This window comes from Hypomesus transpacificus, chromosome 17 (assembly GCF_021917145.1).
Source record: "Hypomesus transpacificus isolate Combined female chromosome 17, fHypTra1, whole genome shotgun sequence".
In the NCBI taxonomy this organism is placed as follows: domain Eukaryota; kingdom Metazoa; phylum Chordata; class Actinopteri; order Osmeriformes; family Osmeridae; genus Hypomesus; species Hypomesus transpacificus.
In genome coordinates this window covers 16864993-16887028 of record NC_061076.1, presented here as the reverse complement: position 1 = coordinate 16887028, position 22036 = coordinate 16864993, and the positions used below count along the sequence as shown (strand labels likewise).

At 42.9% G+C, this 22036-nt stretch overlaps 2 protein-coding genes across 3 annotated transcripts in view; one reads left to right on the top strand and one right to left on the bottom strand.

Annotated features, from left to right (window-relative positions):
* Positions 1-11470: 11470 nt before the first annotated feature.
* On the bottom strand, positions 11471-20834 carry rac2 (Rac family small GTPase 2). Its single transcript, XM_047038542.1, has 6 exons — positions 20650-20834; positions 16984-17055; positions 15902-16019; positions 15606-15668; positions 12814-12973; positions 11471-12239 (listed from the first exon to the last, which is right to left on the bottom strand). Exons 1-6 carry the CDS (start codon positions 20682-20684, stop codon positions 12109-12111), a joined length of 579 nt encoding a protein of 192 aa, XP_046894498.1. The 5' UTR covers positions 20685-20834; the 3' UTR covers positions 11471-12108.
* A 14-nt stretch (positions 20835-20848) lies between these two features.
* Positions 20849-22036, top strand: part of cyth4a (cytohesin 4a) — an 8183-nt gene continuing 6995 nt past the window's right edge. The window contains exon 1 of one of the 2 annotated variants that reach the window (XM_047038476.1): positions 20849-21457. In XM_047038476.1, the coding sequence (XP_046894432.1) occupies positions 21379-21457 (79 nt within the window). In that variant the 5' untranslated portion in view covers positions 20849-21378. The remainder of the gene's footprint in view (positions 21458-22036) is intronic. The other variant, XM_047038477.1, reaches the window with a different exon arrangement.

Here is a 22036-nt window from a genome sequence, read left to right as displayed (position 1 = left end):
GAGATTCACAGGCAGGTGGAGGTTATTCTTCTTCCGGTGACTGGACCGCTGCATGATTTGATACCAGGGGACTGGATCGTGGTGAAGGACCTGAAACGCAAGTCCTGGTACCATACCAGATTCTCCTGACGACTAATTCGGCGGTTAGGATCGAGGGGAGAGCAACGTGGATACACGCTAACCATGGCGAGCGTGCGCCTTGCCTGGAGACGGAAGGAGAGGATGCGCGTTCTGCGTAGTACCAAGAAAATTTCCGAGCTGTACGCAAAGTGCAGTGTCGTTGAAAGTTGCTGCGAGCAATTTGATCGTCGTTTGCAATTGGTTCGACTAGACTACACTGCCTGAAAGAAGATTGCCTATAGCCAACTGAAGATGGAAGAAGAGATCAATGTGAATGATAGTATGAAATCAGATTTACAGAAGAAGATATTAATGTGTTTGCTTCTGATGTTCTAAATATAAGGGTATGTTTAGATTGATGGTAATACATTTGCTTTGTGTATGTTTGTATTCGGTATGGATGTTTTTTACTGAGTTGCATTGCATACTTATTTTGATGTTGATTTTTATTTTTCTCAATGCACTGTTTGAATTATGGTGTTGTTTAAAAAAAAAAGAATGGAAATGTAATGGAAATGTTGGTCATATGCATAGATGTATGTGTATGAAATCTATAATCTTCTATGTTCATTGGTAAGAGACAGGAAGGGAAGATAATTAAGTTGAGTTCAAAGGAATGTGAGGTGCTGATGGCTCTGTGGGCAGCTTGCCCTGGGGGATGGGTGAAGCATTTTATATGGCCTTCTGTCCTCTGGTTACTGTAAGGGGTCAATGAGACAGTTGCTCTGAACTTTGGCTAGAAGGACTGTGTCCTGTTTCATTGTTTGTGTTAATTAAAAGTATTGTTTGAAGATGGTCACACAAAGGACAGTTGACCATTTGACTGGTCAACCCCTGTGGCTTTATTATCTACTGCTCTGGAGAGAGCTGTGACATCAAAGAACTTCGGGACACATAGGAGATGTATTGTTTCAAACTGTCACCAAGTTGAGTTGGCCAATCACAGAGTTTGTTTCATTGATTGATTGACCATATAGAATGCCATTTGATCTTAAGTTTATATAAGGCAGTGCATGTGTGCTGGCTGATCATCACTCTTGCGAACGATTTGTGGCTATCACACCCTTCGCCAAGACGGATCACAAAGTACTTTGTTTAAATCATATGTAATTGTATAGTCTAATAAATTGTATTAAAACCATATCCCTTGACTATTCAGATCGACACAGTGCCACTCGAATTCTTCCTTTACACTTGGTGCCGAAACCCGGGATCCTCGTCTGCTCAGCGTTTAACAGACTTCTCCCTCTGATGGCGATTTGATCAATCCGGCTGGAACAGCTGCCTTAACCTCCAAAATTTTTCGGAGACAGCGGGGCCGATTCTAGGGGAGTTTTACTGGTTGCGCTGTTGCTGACGCGGGGTCTTAAAGAAACAGGTGAGATATTCTTTTTGGTCACTGTGTGATATTGAATTGTCTAAATATGGTTATAGGCTATTGTCAATAATTCGGTTAAAAGTTAGTAATTGGGCAGTGGTCTGAGGAACAGTGTCCTGTACGTGTGAGTCGTACGAATTAATGAGGTACGGTTGTTGAACCTATCTTTTACGTGAGAGTCGTAAAAAACAAATCTGCAGAGTGTGTCGACGGACATACATAGAGGTCGTGTGTTTGACGAAACAACACAGAGGGAGAAAAAATTCACATGTGATATCGTGTTATGTGTTTCTTGGAGACCCTAAGGATTAGAATATGTTGGATTGGTGATAGTTTGAGAAGTTGTATTGGCAATTGTGGTCATAACAGTTCTTATTTATTACTAAGGCGCTACATGATGTCTAAGTCCAGAAGAGAAGTGGAAAAGTATACTTGTGAGAACCGGTAACCAGCTGAGTTAAAAATAAAAAAAAAAAGATAAAGAAAAGAAGTTAGGAAGTAGGTATAGGCCTATGAAGTTTGTAAACGCGCGTGTTCATTTTTGTTTTACTTGCAAGTTATGTTTTTTGAGGTTAAAAGAAGTATGGGCAGTAATTAATGGTGTCAACGTAAAAGCTATATCTACAAATTACAAAAATCAAAATTTTAAATTATTTTTATTTTGGTTTGAACGTTTGTAATTTACGATTGTAGGCTATTCGGTAAGGGTATATGTTCATTGACAAGTTGTGAAATCGGAAATTGAGAGTAAAAAAAAAAAAAAAAGAAAGGAAGGAAGGGGGTAATTGTGTCTTTATGTTCCTTCGTTGGTTATTGTTGGTTCAATGTGTTCAAATACGGATTTTAATTCGAAAATGAATAGGGCTAAAGATTGGTCTGGAGGCAGAATTAACCTGTCCAAACATCGATTACATGAAGCAAAAGTATGGTAACGATAGTTTATTGCAAATGCAAATATGGATTGATATATGTGGATTTCGGAGTGTGGGTTCATTTTGTTGTGAAATTATGAAAAGCTTGTGCAGAGAGAAATTGTTACACGATTTGGAAAATAATAGATGTAGCTTGGTTGGATGGCTTTTCAGAATTGGATGGAGGCAGGTAGAGTCAAAGAGAAATGGATATTAGAACAGATAGTGTGGGGAAATTTTCATCTATTTCCACACAGATTCACGATTCAAATTGTATGGCTGTTCCGCAGACACACTTTGCGGTGAGTATTCATCCGTAGCCCGTAGTGGTTAGCGGGTGGATGCGCAGGCGCATTAGGTCTTGCTGGCTAAGCGAGAAGAAACTGAGGTCAGACGTTTGTCTTACGACTGAAGTGTTTTCTGACAGACGGTTGTCTAAGATAAGTCAAGAAAGCAGGATCCTGGAATTTGTTTATAGATTTGCTTTGGATTCCCGCAAATATTGCGGCTTGTGCTTTGACTTGCACTATTGCACTATTGCCTATTATTCAAAAGAAGGAGAAGTTAAAGTCCCCTCCGGTACAAAAGGGTTTGAGTCCCTAAGAAGGAGAAGTTAAAGTCCCCTCCGGTACAAAAGGGTTTGAGTCCCTGAACGAGTTTAAGAATGTTATAGGCTTGGGTGGCATTGTTTCTGTCTCGAGGGACAGCACTGAGTTACGATTGATCAAAGTGAATGCAGAACATGTTTAAATGTGGTTGGAAAACATGTAGGAAAGTCGAAGACACAAAGTTAGGCCAACACGATTGGATAGGAATGGTCAATCTATGTTGAGCACAAAATGTGTGGTTTGATTGGGTGTATTGAGCATTATGGACGTGAATGTACGGAGATGTGTCATCACTGTTGAAAGTTTTCTGGAAATTGGGGGCAAACTCGCAAATTCTTGACCGTAAATTGAAGTCCGAACTGGTGACGAAGGCTACTATGTTGACACACGTACACAGATGAAACACTTGGGAGAGACTTTGTTATATTCTCTTCAGATTCTTATGGATGTTTATCGGTTATGACATCGTTGGTAGAGGAGTGACGATTGACTTGTTATATTGTTTTACAACAGTGTGTTAACCGATATTTGATGTTAGATTTACAAATGTCTGATTTGTTTTGAGGATGGAGACAGTCTGTTTTTGAAAATGCTAATGTTAATTCTTTGGCTGAATTCTCCATTTGAAAAGAGGCGCATGCGCTTGAGTCTAGCGGCTCATTCTGCGTGCAGTGGCCCACAACAGCATGAGTGATAAAAAAAATAAAAAAAGAGAAAACAAAAAATACACTCATCTGAAAGAAAATTTGACGTTGAAAATAGAAATGTATTGGTTTGAAACACATGTGTGTTTCTGTTTCTTTGTCAAAGTTAAGAAAATATTGTGAGTTGGCATACTTTTGATTTGGAAATCATGTACAGACCGAGTTTATCTTATGAGCTTGATTCGATATTGGATTAGTAGGCTATGGCGCTGCTAAATTTCGGTTCTTGGGTCAGATAATTGTTAAAGGCCAGTTTTGGCAACGAAAGCGATATTCATTCGAAGAATTACAATCCAAGGTTATTGAAACGTTTATAGAGTTTTTGTGTGTGCAAACGGAAATTTCAGTTTATGTTGTTAAAGGAATGTTTTTTGTTTAGGCCTACGTATTGAATTTATCTGGAAATGTTGCTTCGGTTTTGTGTTGTGTGAATGAGGTTACTGTAATATCTACGTTTGATTGTAACATGTGCGTACTAGATATCCATTGACATGGAAGCAATTGATGGTTTTTATTTTCATTTGTGTGGGAAGTTCACAGATGTGATGGTTGTTTAAAGAAATATGTAAAGGGTTATGAAGACGTGATTAGAAAGGTTGATATGATTTTAGTTCCGTTTTAGGCCAGCCTGTTGAACGAAGTCTTTAACAAATCGTTAGGATAGCTTTGGGATCTGAGAGGAAAAGATCAAAGCTGTGACTTTGTTAGCTAGCTAATGGCTAACAACGAAAACGTGGAGAAAGTGCATTTTGCTGTCCGGAGACCGAGGAGAGTCCAGGAAGTTGAATTTGCAACTGTGGAAGCGACATTTGTAGCTAACAAATTTACAGACAGATTCAACAGCGATGGCGGCGGGTACAGGCTAGTAAAGGAATTACAGCTTGAAATTTGGAACCAGTATGGGAAGCGTATGACGCATGCGCAGATGTAAATTTGAGAGATTGACAAAGACGCAAATTTAGAGTAATAGATGAATTTGGACCGAGTTTTACATAGACTACTAATTTGGTTGCTTTTGAAAATGTTACGTGATGAGTATTTTGATACATTTGTTAACAAGGTTTTTGTTTGTTTGAGTACATTTTATGTGTTAGAAATTCCGAGGAGAAATGGAGAAAGGTGCATGGGGGCTAAAACAGAGTCCCGTTACGTTGAGATCTTACAGAGGTGATAAGTGAAGAGAAGGTAAGCGCCAACCATCTGTGTTGTCAAAAGAAAAAAAAAAGGAAAAGTTTCAGAGTTTTGCTCTGTCCCAGAGCGCTTGTTTGATTCGAGTTTAAAATGCGTGCTGATAGATGGGCTATGTTTATTTGAGTTGATTCATTGAGTAAAACTAAGAGTAAAAGTGAGTAGTGTTACACTAAACCATATACAAACTACAAAATAGTCAAGTTAAATGTTTTCATTTTGGGGTTTTTGGTCCGCCAATTTGAGATTTGAGATCTGTGCATTACGCATGCCAAGGGTGTTTTGGCTGGTATATGAATATTCAAAGGAGTATTCTGTATTACATGCTTTGATAAGACATTTGAAAAGTTAAAGAACAAGGTTTTGTTTTATGGGGTTATGTTACTTTTGTTAAATTGTGAATTTAAAGGTTTAAAAAGAAAAAGGAACTATGCATATGCTTTGAAGAAGTATATGGGCAAACATTTTAAGTAAAAAAAGTAAAATCTAAGGTTTTTAAGAGTTTGATAGAGTATTGGATGTAATTTGGTTTTGAAATGAGAAAGAGAAAATTATTACAATGTACTTTTGTTTGAGTTTGATTGTAATGTGGTTTTAAGTTTTATTTGGGTGTTTTCTCAGAGCCTGTCACAAGGTTTGGGATGAACAGTTAGGCTGTGATGAGGATGTTTTATTGTGGTATTGATGCATGAAGAGGGTTATTATAACTTTTGGGTTTGAATTGATTTGGGAAGACTCATTATGTCTGATAAATTGTGGTTTTGATGGTTTGTGCTAATTAGCCTGTTTTGGACTGCAGCCAAAGCAAGTTATGAAGCTCTACCTATCTAACCTATGTAGAAATATACAGGGGGTATAAGTTTGGCTAAGATTTATGTTTCATTTTGGAATCATGCAGATTAAATTCTGATTTGGGGTAGTGGATGGTTTTCCTAATGTCTTGGACAAAGAGAGATTTGATTTGGTGAATTTAAATACAGAAAAATAGAAGAGAATCTCAAATATAAAGGTAGTAATTTGAGCGGTTCATAAAGTATTTTTAAGAAAAGATAATAAGAGATTAAAAATTGAGGTTATTCTTAATTTGGTTGTTTTCTAAAATAGTTTGATTCTCTAAAGATTGGTTCAAAAGTTGGTTGCTTCAGTGTAAGCTTGTCAATTCATAAAAGGGAAAAGAGTTAAACACATTATCTGATAGTTAATACTTCATTGGTGTTACATATGAATTTGGGAAAGGTATGGAAACAGGGAGTTTCTTATTTTCACCTGTAGAACAACTTGCTGTATGCAAATGTGGGGTTCACTCTAACAATGATGATTATTTCACAGAGAAATGCTAGTGCTGAAACTAGCTGGAGCAGTTTCTAGACTACCTGCAAGCAATGATGAACTAACTAGAATATGTTTTTGATGTTGACATATGTTTACAGGAAGTGCTGAGATGGTGTTGCCATGTTCTGATAAGCTTAACTTAACAAATTTGGGTCTACAGGAGTCTTTCGAGAAATTGTTGTGTGACTTTGTTAGAATATTTGTCACAGATTCTTTAAGGGAAGCGCAGGCTTCTTAGAGAGGAAGAGATGACGTTTAGTAATTTATGACTGACTGATGACTGACTGATCCAAACAGAAAGTGACTATGGGGGTTTTATGACTTTAGTGTCAGAAGTTTGGCTCTGTGGTAAGATTGTGGGGGTTTGATGAAATACTGCTAAGTTGAAAATGTTTGACTGTATTTAACCCAGAGTGAGAATTGTGTTTTGTTTGAGTATATTTAACAAGAATTACAGAATGCAGCAGACGGATGGAGAAAGGAATGGTGGAATGGAGATTTGGACTAATCCACAAGAAAATGCATTTTGGAAAAAGGAAGGATATGAGAATGAAATGGAGGTTGTATGGTCTGCATAACACATTTATCTTGAGATTTTGCTCAGTTAACACATGGAAAGATCATGCCTCTACAGTTTGTGTGATATATTAATTTTAACATACATGGGGATTTGTAATGAATGCATATTCATTTTGTTAGACTCATATGTGGAACAAGTAATATGGGAAAGGGAATTTAACACGTTAAGCTTCACGTTTAAGGTTAGAGAAACTATTTGATTATTGATAGGAGTTTTTTAGAGTTACATTTTGGAGAAGTGATACTGTTTCATGATTGTTGATGATTGATAGAAGAAGTTGTTGGAAGAAGTTTTAGACATTTCAGGCAGATTTGGGCTCAGTGGTCAAGCTTTTGGTAATTTAGATTATTCTTCAATTAGATTTTTCTTTTCTTTGAGGATATATAATGATAATGGGTCACACTTGGTTAAGGAAGTTATTTTTGGAGTTGATAGGAGTCAACATTGTGTCAATTACTTCAGTTGAATGAGAAAATGGGATCTTGAAGATGAAGTCGGACGACAAGAAGTCAGTTAACTTTTTAACTGACCTTTGTGAGTGTGCTTGTTTATCACTGTGCAACCCTTTGTAGTGTACTTTGTGTGAGATTCACAGGCAGGTGGAGGTTATTCTTCTTCCGGTGACTGGACCGCTGCATGATTTGATACCAGGGGACTGGATCGTGGTGAAGGACCTGAAACGCAAGTCCTGGTACCATACCAGATTCTCCTGACGACTAATTCGGCGGTTAGGATCGAGGGGAGAGCAACGTGGATACACGCTAACCATGGCGAGCGTGCGCCTTGCCTGGAGACGGAAGGAGAGGATGCGCGTTCTGCGTAGTACCAAGAAAATTTCCGAGCTGTACGCAAAGTGCAGTGTCGTTGAAAGTTGCTGCGAGCAATTTGATCGTCGTTTGCAATTGGTTCGACTAGACTACACTGCCTGAAAGAAGATTGCCTATAGCCAACTGAAGATGGAAGAAGAGATCAATGTGAATGATAGTATGAAATCAGATTTACAGAAGAAGATATTAATGTGTTTGCTTCTGATGTTCTAAATATAAGGGTATGTTTAGATTGATGGTAATACATTTGCTTTGTGTATGTTTGTATTCGGTATGGATGTTTTTTACTGAGTTGCATTGCATACTTATTTTGATGTTGATTTTTATTTTTCTCAATGCACTGTTTGAATTATGGTGTTGTTTAAAAAAAAAAGAATGGAAATGTAATGGAAATGTTGGTCATATGCATAGATGTATGTGTATGAAATCTATAATCTTCTATGTTCATTGGTAAGAGACAGGAAGGGAAGATAATTAAGTTGAGTTCAAAGGAATGTGAGGTGCTGATGGCTCTGTGGGCAGCTTGCCCTGGGGGATGGGTGAAGCATTTTATATGGCCTTCTGTCCTCTGGTTACTGTAAGGGGTCAATGAGACAGTTGCTCTGAACTTTGGCTAGAAGGACTGTGTCCTGTTTCATTGTTTGTGTTAATTAAAAGTATTGTTTGAAGATGGTCACACAAAGGACAGTTGACCATTTGACTGGTCAACCCCTGTGGCTTTATTATCTACTGCTCTGGAGAGAGCTGTGACATCAAAGAACTTCGGGACACATAGGAGATGTATTGTTTCAAACTGTCACCAAGTTGAGTTGGCCAATCACAGAGTTTGTTTCATTGATTGATTGACCATATAGAATGCCATTTGATCTTAAGTTTATATAAGGCAGTGCATGTGTGCTGGCTGATCATCACTCTTGCGAACGATTTGTGGCTATCACACCCTTCGCCAAGACGGATCACAAAGTACTTTGTTTAAATCATATGTAATTGTATAGTCTAATAAATTGTATTAAAACCATATCCCTTGACTATTCAGATCGACACAGTGCCACTCGAATTCTTCCTTTACATCGGTGAACAAGTTTAGAAAGCTTTCTTGCTTGCGTCCGCAAGTAGACAAAACATCACACGCCATTGTGCTACAAAGTTTGTCCGCTAGCATGTTGTGCTAGCAAGCTATTTAAACAGAACCGTTCCTGACTGTTATTGGCTAAAACAAAGCATGCAAACAAGAAAAGTGTCTTTTCTTGAGTGAGGCCCAGTGTCCCAGCTATGGATTACGCCTATTCCTAAAGTATAAGAACAGTTAAATGAAAAAGATTTAAGTCTAAAACCAGACTTAATCCATGGCTGGGAAACTGGGCCTGAATGTAGATCTTCTCACAGTCAACTTTTAATACAGAACGGGATACTTTTCATATTATGGCTCATTCCCTGAGATTAGGGATGAGGGCATATTAGCGTTACTGAAAAGTGGTCCAGACATTCAGCAATCGTCCGTTTCAGGAGCGAGGTGGTTAGAGACTGTTTCAACTATATATCTGTGTTTCAATATCCATGTGCACATTTCTATTCTCTCCTCTTGATGCATGACTGTTGTTCAGCCTCTGGTCTGCATTTCTTTGTCACCGACCCTCTCTGGAGGAGGGGAGGCCTCGCTCAACTGCTCCTCACAAGCATTCTAACAAGGTTTCTGAATGAGTTTTCTTCCTTGAAGGTTTAGGTCGGCTGAGGTGCACTTGGGCAGAAGTGAAGCCAAGCCCTGTGTGCCATCGCTTGTAAAAAGGGCTTTACAGATGCATGCTTCACAAGATTCGATTCCACACATCCTCAGAAGGAGGAGGGTAAAGTGTTTGTGCGTGGTTTTGAATCCAGACGAAACAGCAGCTTATCCTAAGTATCTCCCACTCAACACCACTGAGTGACGGAGCCCTCCACCCACTCCTGATCCGAGCGGATTGGAGAACCGGCTTCCACACACGCCAAACCAACTCCATGGAGAAGCGACCTGAGAGGAGAGCCTGGTGACTCAGCCCCAGAGTCCAGCAGAGCAGGGTCGGGAGCAGACACGTCGCTACCAGGGGTCAGCTGGTGCTCCACATGAAAAACTCAGCGGATCTCTTCATCCTAATTGGGCTGAAGTCTGACTCATTTGTGGGGGGAGACCAACCTTCGGTGCATTAATATCCATTAGTTTTAAAGGCGTATCACAAATGGTTCCTTGTTTTGAAAGGCTTACAGACGGTTGGCCGTGACTCCGGGGGAGATGCTGAGCAGCTAGACAAGGGGAGCCTCCTGTGGATCTGCTGGGAGGTAATTGCTCATGGAGAGTCACTGTTCTCTGCAGGCCCACCACCCAGCCCGTGTAATTGGTTTCTGAGGCTGGGCATGAATCGTGATGAGATCCAGAGTAAAGGAGAGAGCCCTTCACAGAGATTGTGTTTGTGCGGAGCGTGGACTCCTCCATGCCTTTGCAGCACGGCACGATCAGTGTCCTGAGGCAGCGCGACAGTACTTGATGTGTTCCGCATCATTGTGACCCTGCAGTGTACTGTATGAATCTGCTCTGAACGGTACTGTGAGCGCAGCATGACCTGCATGTGCCCTGCTCGTACCAAACCCAGTCTCCTCTTCTCATGGAGGGGGACATGCTTAAGCTGTGCAAGTGTTTCCCTTTTCAGATATATGTTCTGCCATTATTGGACAGTTTTGTAGTGACGTGTGACAGGAAAGGCACACAGAGAGAGAGGGGAAGACATGCAGCAAGGATCCCAGGCCAGATTCAAACCCAGGCCGCGGTGGTGAGGGGCTCAGCCTACACGGTGCATTTACCTGGTGAGCTCCAGGGACCTCAGCCCTTTGATCTCTGTGATGGAGAGTCTGATTGAAGTCTTTATCTGTCTGTCTGTCTGTCTGTCTGTCTGTCTGTCTGTCTGTCTGTCTGTCTGTCTGTCTGTCTGTCTGTCTGTCTGTCTGTCTCACTGTCTGTCTGTCTGTCTGTCTGTCTGTCTGTCTCACTGTCTGTCTGTCTGACTGTCTGTCTGTCTGTCTCACTGTCTGTCTGTCTGACTGTCTGTCTGTCTGTCTGACTGTCTGTCTGTCTCACTGTATGTCTGTCTGTCTGCCTGTCTGTCTGACTGTCTGTCTCACTGACTGTCTGTCTGTCTGACTCTCTGTCTCACTGTCTGACTGACTGACTGTCTGTTTGTTTGTTTGTCTGTCTGTCTCACTGTCTGACTGTCTGTCTGCCTGTCTCACTGTCTGACTGTCTGTCTGCCTGTCTCACTGTCTGACTGTCTGTCTGTCTCACTGTCTGTCTGTCTCACTGTCTGACTGTCTGTCTGTCTCACTGTCTGTCTGTCTGTCTGTCTGTCTGTCTGTCTGACTGACTGTCTGGTTCACCATGTGTGTGTCAGATCTGAGGTCAGATATTCATGAAGCGACGTTTAAAATCTGATCGTTAAGATGATTCTGCTTTCTAAATGTGTTGTGGCGCCCTAGGCAGTCTGTATTTACAAAACGAGCCAAAACTAGAAAGAAGCACCAAACACAAAACATAAGGAGCCGTATAATGTGTTTGTGAGTGGGTGTTCAATAAAACAAATGGAAAAGTGATTTTGTCACTTTGTCACAAACTTTTGATGGAAAGATCCTTGTTTGCTAGGAAGCTGCTCGCCAGCAGGAGGGATCAGAGGGTTTCAGAGACGAGAGCCCCGTGATTCAGGAGAATAAAGCCCTTCATGTTGTCCTGTCTGCAAAACTCACTCACACTCACGCAATGCCCGCCACTCATCAGACGAAATGAAAACGGGACGTCTGCAGTGAAAATCAATACATCTCTGCTTCTGAAAAGCCAAGTTTATTTTTAAAAACTGAACAAAATTCTGTGGTATTACATATTTAGACACATGACAACCTAATTCCGCAGCCCTGAAGCTAACAAAATGTATATGAAGTTTTTGTAAACTCAGTTCTTAATCCAATATTGAGGAACCCACTAAACCCTCATCCTATCTCTGTATGAGTCAAGATCCTCAGTCAAGATCACTGCCAAGGACAGAATTTGATTCTTGACACAATTTTTGTGCAAAACATTATAGAAAAATAGGAGAAAGCAATATCTCAGTAATACCACCTGACAGAATCATATGAACGACCAACTATTGATTTGGATGTTGTTACAAATCAACAGGCTAAGGATATAGGATAACATCTGAACCATTCTAAAGCACCCTAACCTACACCTCCATGCTTCACATTAAGTACCCAGTACTGTACAGCTTTCCAGAACAGCGGGAGGTTACAGAAGTTCAGTATAAGCGTATATCCCAGGTATACATTCACACAGATTTTAAACAAAGTTCAAAGAAAGGAGACGGAACAAAATACTATAGTCTAATATGTAAATGTAACATTTCCTTTGTGTTGGATCCCTGAGGCGTGAGAGTGGGCGAGCGAGCTCAGAGCAGCTGGCAGCCTCTCTTCTTCACCTTGGTGGGCTGAGGGCAGAGCACCGCCCGGATGGCCTCGTCGAACACGGTCTTCAGGCCTCGCTGGGTCAGGGCGGAACATTCCAGGTACTTCACCGAATCTGGGGATGACACACACACACGTGTGGTTACCGCTCACGTTGCCGAGGACGACACATCGTTCCAGGGCGTAGGTTTGTTGTAAAGGGAACAGCTTTTTTGTATTTATAACTGAGGACTTAGTACTGTAGCTGCCTGCTGTCCATCGCTCCCTCCTTCTGCCAGCGTGTCTTTGGACTGAGGGGAGACTTGGCATGGTCAACGCCATGTGCTCTTGCTATCTGGCCCATTGACTTGAAATAGGAGGCATTGTGGCCTTGCTTTTACATTTCATTTACAGTGAATGTAATTACTGTTTTGCCTTGTAGCCTGTGTAGGTGTTGAAAATCAAAAATAGCCTTTTTGTCACATTCCAAAAGGCTCCACTTCAAAAGTGTGACATTAATGAATAACGGGATTTTTTTTATCGCACTAACTGTTTTGCATTCATTAATTGCACATGGAAAAAAAGGACTCGCTTAACTATGATAAAATAAAGAAAGAAGAATTCCTCTAGATCTCCTTTCACGTGTGGTGAGATGGTGAAGAGTTGGTGAGTAACACGCAGATGACTTGCGGACAGCGGGAGTATCCTACCTATCTCCTTGGCCAGTGCAAGGCCTTGTGGGTAGGTGATGGGAGCCAGCTTCTTCTCCTTCAGCTTCTCGATGGTGTCCTTCTCGTCCCTCAGATCCAGCTTGGTGCCCACCAGGATGATGGGGGTGGAGGGGCAGTGGTGCCGCACCTCCGGGTACCACTAGAGGGAGCACACACACACACCACACACACACGCAGGTTGGTTTGACAATCGGAGTGAGGACCGACAATTCACAACCATTCAAAATCGTGTTATCCCTAACTCCCAACTTAATCCCTTAATTTAAATCTAACCCTGTGACTAACCCTAAACCATCCAACCCCCCACTAGAAACAGCACTTGATGTTGTGGGGCCCAAGACCATATCCCCTCAGGACCCGGTCTGCTTGGTTTATTAAGGGTAGATAAACAAGACCACACAAACACACACACACAAATAAAAATATAATCATAATAATAATAATTGAAGCATGGTAGATAAACCTCCCAAGCCTGTAAGCATCACAATTTATTCACAACAAAACTGAATGATGTCTGTCAAACAGTCAACTCCCCAAAGCTAGTGAGGGAGCAGCCAAATTCTTTCTATCAGTTCCAACGTTCACCTTGGAGAAAGCTTTCATCACATTCAACTGCAGGCTGAGGCTTTCAGAGGAGTGAGGTGAGAGACACTGTGAGAGATGTTCTGAAACGTTTGCAGACAAAACACTCACAGAAATCACCATAGGTAATGCCTCCCCAAAAACAATTAAGCTGCATTTAATAGATATTTGATTCTTTGCGGTTTCACACAGGCTCTACACTGAGGGATCCACAGACGTAATAACCACAGACAACACGATCAAACTACTGCACCTTTGAGAGTCAATGATCACAGCGTTGTGAAGACATATCACGTCTCTGCCAGGTAAGGCCACCCCCACAAAGTCCTCCTAGCTTCCTTCTATGAATAGACTCTGATTTGTCACCTACAGGCTTTCTAATCGCTCTGTATTTCTATTCAAATGGAGTAATGTTACCATGGAGACTTGATGACATGGTAACATGGTGGGGGAGGGCTGTTGAGAACACTGTAGACACAGTAAACCTGTAGCTCGAGGAACTCATGTGTCACTCATTAAATAATACTAATAATAATTAAGTGTCTGCTAACTAACCAAATGAAAAAAAGAATATTTTGGACAAAACAACAAGCTGCCTGTGACAGCGTTGGCAGTCTAACGTCATATGGATACCAGGGCTCAGATGTTCACAGCTTAACGAACCAGAGGCCGGAGGAACGTTCCAGTCTCCTCATCGATCCAGTCTCCAAGCCCAAGGACAGCTCGCTTCAACAGAGGGACATGCGGCGCACACTCATCGGTGTGTGAGTGTGTTTGGGAGTGTGTGTGTGCGTGTGTGCATGAGCATGTGTGTGTGTAAATGTGCGAGAGTGTGCGTGCGTGCCATTGTGTGTGTGATCACCTTGTCCTGTAAACACCACAGCCCGTGGGAAGAACACACTGAAGGCAATCTTCTCTGACTCAGTAAGGTCTAGGAACAATAACGTGACACGTGTTTGCCTGCCGACTCACCTCGCTTCTCCAATACTTGTCCTTGAGATCTGGAAGCTTGGCTTTTCATATCTGACTAGCTACAGCCAAACAGGCCGAATGCCAAACAGAAGACTAACTGCGTACTACTGCAAATGTGCGGGGGCAAGGAGGTGTTTCAAGACACCAGGGTGTCAACTGTATGAAGGCGCATACATGTAAAAACGCCTTCAGGTTTCAGGTTCATGAAAAAACACTTGGCCTGTTTTTCAGTTTTCTCCGGAAGCGTACTTTTACGTATTAATTTACACTGAGTTCGATACCCAGATCCCAGACCCCTGGGTTTCAGAATGTGTGTGTAGCATCTGTGGAGATGCTGCAGGATTCATGATCTACAGAGTCAACCCTGTACCAGCTAAAGGTGAAACTTCAGAGGGCAGTTAATCAGAACAGTAGGCGTGTATGTATGTGAGGAATAATGGTGATTAAATATAGACATGCTATGCACCTGTGTGTACTGAATGTAAACCTGTGTGTGTGTAGAGTGTAAGTGTGTGAGTGTGCAGTGTTTCCCACACATAGAGTAATTTGTGGCGGTGCGCCACAGAATCAACACCGGCCGCCACACATTGCGTTTCGTAAAACATTTTTTGTATCGCTATATAGGTAAAAACACGCAGCGTATTCGTTCAGCTGCATTTCCTTTCCCTGCTCTCCCTCCGTCTCTTTCACGCACGCGTCTTTCTCACATACACACACAGTCACTACGTCAGCACACGTTAGTAACAATGCATACGCCGTTCTAGTGAGACCGACAGCTACATCAGCGAGCCTTCAGCATTAGTGCCGTAGCTAAAGGTCTAGGAAAGTTGAGGCTACTTTTCGCTAGGTACCGACGGACATATCTTAATCGAAGGTTCCCCTTCGTTCTTTTGGTGAGAAGTTTCAAGAGCTAGCTACTTACCCGGCGTCATGGAGCCGACCAGTTAAATAGTTATTTAGCACCCTGTATGCACCGTCGCTACCTGCATATGCAGAAATTATTTGTTTGTTGTTGTTGATTTTGTGAATTATTTCGACCCCCCCCCCCCCCCCCCCCCCCCCCCCCCCCCCCCCGGTCTGACATGAAACAACACCCCCCCCCCGCCACATATAGTTTTCTAATCTGTGGGAAACACTGGTGTGTGTGTCAGTGTGTGTCAGTGTGTGTGTCTGTGTGTGTGAGTGTGTCAGTGTGTGTGTGGGGTCCTTGGACTCACCTTGGCTCTGACGTTCTCAAAAGAGGCCGGGCTCACCAGAGAGAAGCAGATGAGGAACACATCCTGGAGGAGCAACACAACAGCTGGTAAACCACAACACAACACAACAGCTGGTCACCCGTGACACACTGACACTCTGTTGATACTGCTGTTCACAATACTGAGATGTCATGTGAGAAATGTAAACCATTGTGTGGAATAGTGAGTACTGTAAGCGTGTGAGTGTGTATGTGAGAGTGTGTATGTGAGAGTGTGTGTGTGTGAGAGTGTGTGTGTGAGAGTGTGTGTGTGTGTACCGTCTGTGGGTAAGACAGTGGTCTGAGTCTGTCGTAGTCCTCCTGGCCTGCTGTGTCCCACAGTCCCAGGTTGACCGGCTTACTGTCCACCATCACGTTGGCAGAGTAGTTATCAAACCTGCAGGACAGCAAAACATCAGTTCAAGTTCAAGTCTTTTATTGTCAGATGCACAGAACATCACAGGGTCAGTGACATCACAGGGTCAGGGTCAGTGACATCACAGGGTCAGTGACAGTGACATCACCGGGTCAGTGAAAGTGACATCACAGGGTCAGTGACATCACAGGGTCAGGGTCAGTGACATCACAGGGTCAGTGACAGTGACATCACAGGGTCAGTGACATCACAGGGTCAGTGACAGTGACATCACAGGGTCAATTACATCACAGGTTCAGTGACAGTGACATCACAGGGTCAATTACATCACAGGGTCAGTGACTGTGACATCACAGGGTCAGTGACATCACAGGGTCAGTGACAGTGACATCACAGGGTCAGTGACTTCACAGGGTCAGTGACATCACAGGGTCAGTGACAGTGACATCACAGGGTCAGTGACATCAAAGGGTCAGTGACAGTGACATCACAGGGACAGTGACATCACAGGGTCAGTGACAGTGACATCACAGGGTCAATTACATCACAGGTTCAGTGACAGTGACATCACAGGGTCAATTACATCACAGGGTCAGTGACAGTGACATCACAGGGTCAGTGACATCACAGGGTCAGTGACAGTGACATCACAGGGTCAGTGACAGTGACATCATGGTCAGTGACATCACAGGGTCAGTGACAGTGACATCACGGTCAGTGACATCACAGGGTCAGTGACAGTGACATCACAGGGTCAGTGACAGTGACATCACACACACACTCTGAAATGAACTCCCTCAATAACAAGTGAAGCTGATACGTAAACATCTCTTATTTAGTTTGGCATAATGTGAGGAGCAAGATGATGCAACTTCTCCCCTGAGTGCCAGTGAGTGTTCTGTTGGACGCTGGCTAGTGTGTGTGTGTGTGTGTGTGTGTGTGTGTGTGTGTGTGTGTGTGTGTGTGTGTGTGTGTGTGTACTCACACAGTGGGGATGTACTCTCCAGGGAAGGCGTTGGTGGTGTAGCTGATGAGCAGGCATGTCTTCCCCACAGCGCTGAAACACAGATGAGGAAATCAGCCGTGTGCCAACACACACACACGTGCGCTGCTGCAAGACGGCGTTGAGAAGCGCACGTGGCCACACCCAGACACACTCTGTCAACAGACAAGGATACGGAAATGTCTTTACAGTGGCACACATTGTATGAGTGGACTTTAGAAAGGGGTAGATTGCAAACATTGGATCTTTTGTTGCCTAAACATTGGAATCTATGATCGGTTATTTATCTCACTTTTTTATAGTCAAAACTGAGTTTAAACAGGCCCTTGGAGATGTTTTGGAAATGTGTTAGCACAATGAAGAATGTCCATTACTAATCTTCCTGTGTCTTTATCATTTTCATCAAAATCATAGAGGAGAAGGGAAGTGAAGAGGACCGATACAGCTGTACACACACACACACACACACACACACACACACACACAGTGTGACGTGATCTATTACCAGGTTGAAGGACCCTTTCAAACTGGCCTGCATTCTGTTCATTAGAGATCAGATTTCTCTGACTTCATGTCCCAACACTGAGCCAGCCCTGACAGAGGGGGAAGAACGAGGGCTGAACGAAGGTGCATCGGGGAGGGAATTCCTGAGAGGAGCCGCTACCAGCGTGTGCAGGCAGGATGGAGGAATGCTCGGGAGGGAAGGCTGCCGAGAGCTGGAAAACAACACCTGGGGCTAGAAACACTGAGATCTGGAGATCTGTTCAGACTGCTGATCCTCAGGTTAACAGTAGCATCCACGCAAATCAGGAAGACAGATGTGGGTGTCTCTAACCATGCCCTTCTGAGTCAGACATACACACACACACACCCATACACACACACACATACCCACACACAGACACACATACACATAAAGTTGGTTGTGCTTTGAGTCAGAGCAGAGGGACCTCCTGGTTCCAGTACTCCTACTCTCCAACTGGGTTCCAGACCTCTCTCTCTCTCCCTCTCTCTCTCTCTCTCTCTCTCTCTCCCTCTCTCTCTCCCTCTCTCTCTCTCTCTCTCACTCTCTCTCTCTCTCTCCCTCTCTCTCTCTTCTTCTCCTTCTTTCTCTCCACTCCTCTTGTCCTCCTCTCCCTCTGAGAGGCGACACAGATGGCCTGGTCCGTGGGCGGTGTGTCATGGATGAAGTGTGAACAAGCTGCTTGACGACAGCTTGAACCATGGGCCATCGTGGTCCTACACCTTTTACACACCAACGATATTAAAAGCCTGACTGAAGTTTAAAAATGAACTCATTGTGTAACTCAAAGTTACACAATGAATCTGTAGTACAGTGAAGACATAGAGTCACACAATCTGACTTCAAAAGCCAGCCTGGTAGTTGAAGTCATAGATTTAGTTCAAATCGAGTGAGAATGATGTGCTACTTTCCTGTCAGAACTGACCTAAAAAAAACAGACCAAAGTCCAACTGAGAATAGTAATCTGGCAAACCTCGACTAAAACTGGTCATTTGTCTGGGGAAGATACAGGGAGGACGAGAATATTTGCATCCTGTCTAAATTCAACCCCCGTGATGTTTTCGTTTGGCCTATTTGAGCTCAAGTTCGAATAATAGTGTTCCACAGTGGTGGAAAATAAAATCAGTCTTTTTGAACCTCCAACACAGCGTGATCCTGGCCTGTTTCATCTTTCATCTCCTTCCATCTTCCTCTCTGTGAACTCTTATGAATGTTTAAGCACCTGTCTTCCTCTCACGGGCTACTGCTCTGCATGGGGTCATCTTGAAAGGGAGAGGAGGGTGGAAGGTTGGAAGCTTTGGGGTGAGGTGGTGGGGGGAAGGCAGGGTCGTTGCAGGGGGGCTGGCGGTTGATGACAAGGACGTGGACTCTTTTTGAAATGTCTCCATTTGAAACTTGAAAATTTTGATTTATGTCTTTTTTTTTTTTTTTTACCCCCCCTAAGATTCTTTTAACTGAGGCCCTGGCTGTCACGTGGAGCTCTCGTTCCACCACCGCCCACACCCACAGCAACCACAGGTGGAGCTTTTGCAAGCGCAGCTAGCGCTATCGTAGCGGAAGTCATGCGTGCGTGCGTGCGTGCACCTCTCAGACCGCGCTTCACGTTCAGGCTGACGCTTAAACAACGCAAGCTCGTTCCTTCATCACTACACAACTCCTCGTCATTTGGCTGCTCTTTCTTTATCAGAGCGTTCTTCACGTTTACATTCCCAAACGTTCTTTAAGGTCATAGCTTCACTGATCCAACATCTGCATGTCTGATCTGTGCTGTACTGTATGTTTGTGTTTTTCTATTCTTCGTTTTGTTCATGTGTGTTCATGCTGTAAGGGGTCCTCGGGTGCCTTGAAAGGAACCTCTAAATCAAAGGTATTCTTCTTACAATAATAATAAAAATAAAATATATAATAACATTACTATTCACAACTAGGATGGTTGACGAGTTGTGTTATATTACAGTCTTGCACCATGCCAGGGTCTATGACTCAATCCAGAGGATCCCTCCCCCTGAGTGTTCCTATAGGTCAGTGACTGGTCTCATGATCTACTCTCTCTCCCTGTCTTCCTAGGTCAGTGACTGGTCTCATCATCTACTCTCTCTCCTTGTCTTCCTAGGTCAGTGACTGGTCTCATCATCTACTCTCTCTCCTTGTCTTCCTAGGTCAGTGACTGGTCTCATCATCTACTCTCTCTCCCTGTCTTCCTAGGTCAGTGACTGGTCTCATCATCTACAGGCCCTCTTGAATGTCAACCGGAAACACCAAATCAGAGGCTTTTAAATGTTTCATTTCGTTCAGTGTTTGAAACCCCCGAGACTGAGCATGTACCTCCATTAAATTCTTGTGTCACCTGTTTTTGAAGGGCAAACTGTGAGAAGAGGAACTACACGGCTGGCATTGTAAAAAGCACACCAGAGGAACTATAACTGGCTGCACTGAAACACACAGTGAAGAAACTGGATTTCAAATAGGGACATATTACATTCCAGATTATATTCCAGATTATATTCTATCCACAGCATTTGAGAGTGGTATTTCGCTTAACTACTCTACCATCTTTATCTCTCTCCACTTCTTGTTAAAAGATTGCATCTCAGAATCCATTTTGTAAGAAATCTTGCAAAGGAACTTCCTTCTTCCTGGTACATTTACAATAAGTATTGCTAGTTCCTTTTTTTGTTGCTGTTCAAAATGACCTAAAATGTTGTCTGTTCTGAGAATTACAAAAACCAAAACGTTTAGACACTTTACGCGGCACCAGGTGATGTTTGATTAATTCTGAGTTAGCCTAATAGTACTGTTTGCCAGAAACCAACTTTGCTGCGATGCTCTGGGTTCGCAGTTAACATCCCCATGGCTGTAAGGCATACAATCACATGAACCTTTGTTCTGAACATCAAGCCCTAGATTAACTAGATTTGAACAAAACTTTCCTTAAAACCCATAAAATATTTATTAATTTTTCATGATAACCCTCATAAAACTATGTAACATGTGACACCTTGAATTCCTGATGCAACTGTTCATGTCCACACCCTGCCGGCACCTGAATCTAAACTTGACGCTCCGTATGAACGGTGGTTGAGCTGTTTAGTAAAGTAAGTTAAAAACTTTATTCACACACTTACCCATCCCCAACCACCACACATTTGATGGCTTGCATTGTCCAAGTGCTGAAAGAAACCCCTGCTGTTTACTTAATGTCAGGGCAAAGTGATAGAGCGAAGTACAGGAAACAAGTTCGCGTCTAGCTATCTTCGGAGTTCCAACGTCCGTCTCAAGCGCGCTCTTGATTTACGGTGCAGACGAGTCGGGCGCTCGAGCGCAGCGCATCACCACGAGCTGATCGACAGATAGCAGGATGTTGAGGCAGTTTAAACTCCTTCTAAACTGTATCTTTGCAATACTCAGAATCTATTCAAGGAGGAGGATTGAATCAACTTAAAATATATATAGGCCCCATTTTATTGATTAATCTACTTCACTTTTCTTCTTTGAACAGAAAACAGCAGCCAAGATATGATCGGAAATCAATGTTGTCTTCATGGCCGCTAGATGGGGCCAAATATTAAGATACCCTCCTGCATTATCTGTTTCACTCACCCCCTGACAGTAGAGTACTGCTGTAGGAAAAGGCTGTTGACACAAAAAAAGTTAGTTCTACCAACCAACTGTCTGTCTATGACATTTGATCTATCTACATCCAGTAGCAGAAGACACATCTCAACAATGCGCCGCAATCCATCATCACCACTGATGAACACTTGACTCGTGAAGTGATAGTGATAGTGATAGTGTTTCGCTGTTCCCCTGGGCCGATCACTACCGCCCTGTCATCAGCAGGGTCGCTCGTACACATGCTTCCTGTTTGGCTTCAGTCTGTCAGCCACTACAACATGGGGAGCCGGAGAAAGGACAGCTTCCTTTGGGGAAAAGGTACGTTCGGAATCTGATTGTCACGTCTCTTTTTTACCCACAGGATTAACAGGGACAGCAATACCAAAATACTTTTTTATTTACTTAGACTTGCTCTGTAGCAGGAAAAGATGTTTCACTGATCTGAGTTAACTTTTAGCCTCGTGATGATGGCAAAAATAGTAAAATAACATGCTACATGATGGTCAATTATTAGGTACGCAACTTTGACAAAGTTAGACTGTTAAGTGCTACACTGTGAGTTATATGTTTACATGTAAAGTTATGTGACATCCTCTTACCAGACAGAATGCATTATGGACTGTACATTTACACTGTACTGCTGAGTAGCTGTAACACACAGACAGTTAGGTGTTTAGAAAACCTCCACAGTTATGATCACGTTCAAAAGTGACGAGTAGGACCACCTTGTCTTAAGGACAACAGGCCATAGATGGGCAGCTGTATGAGAGTGCCCGTCGAACGCAAAAACGGTCGGACACACTGAATGCATCACCCTGGTCACTGCATGCATCACCCTGGTCACTACAGCTGGTATTTTTAACCCACTTCTGAAACCGGCTGCATGAACTGGGTGTA

Coding starts and splice junctions, on each gene's coding strand:
- rac2 (XM_047038542.1), bottom strand. CDS start 20,684: ATGCAAGCCATCAAATGTGTGGTGGTTGGGGATGG. Junction 16,020..16,983: donor GGAGAGTACATCCCCACTGT/GTGAGTACACAC, acceptor GCTGTCCTGCAG/GTTTGATAACTACTCTGCCA. Junction 12,974..15,605: donor TTGAGAACGTCAGAGCCAAG/GTGAGTCCAAGG, acceptor TGCTCCCTCTAG/TGGTACCCGGAGGTGCGGCA.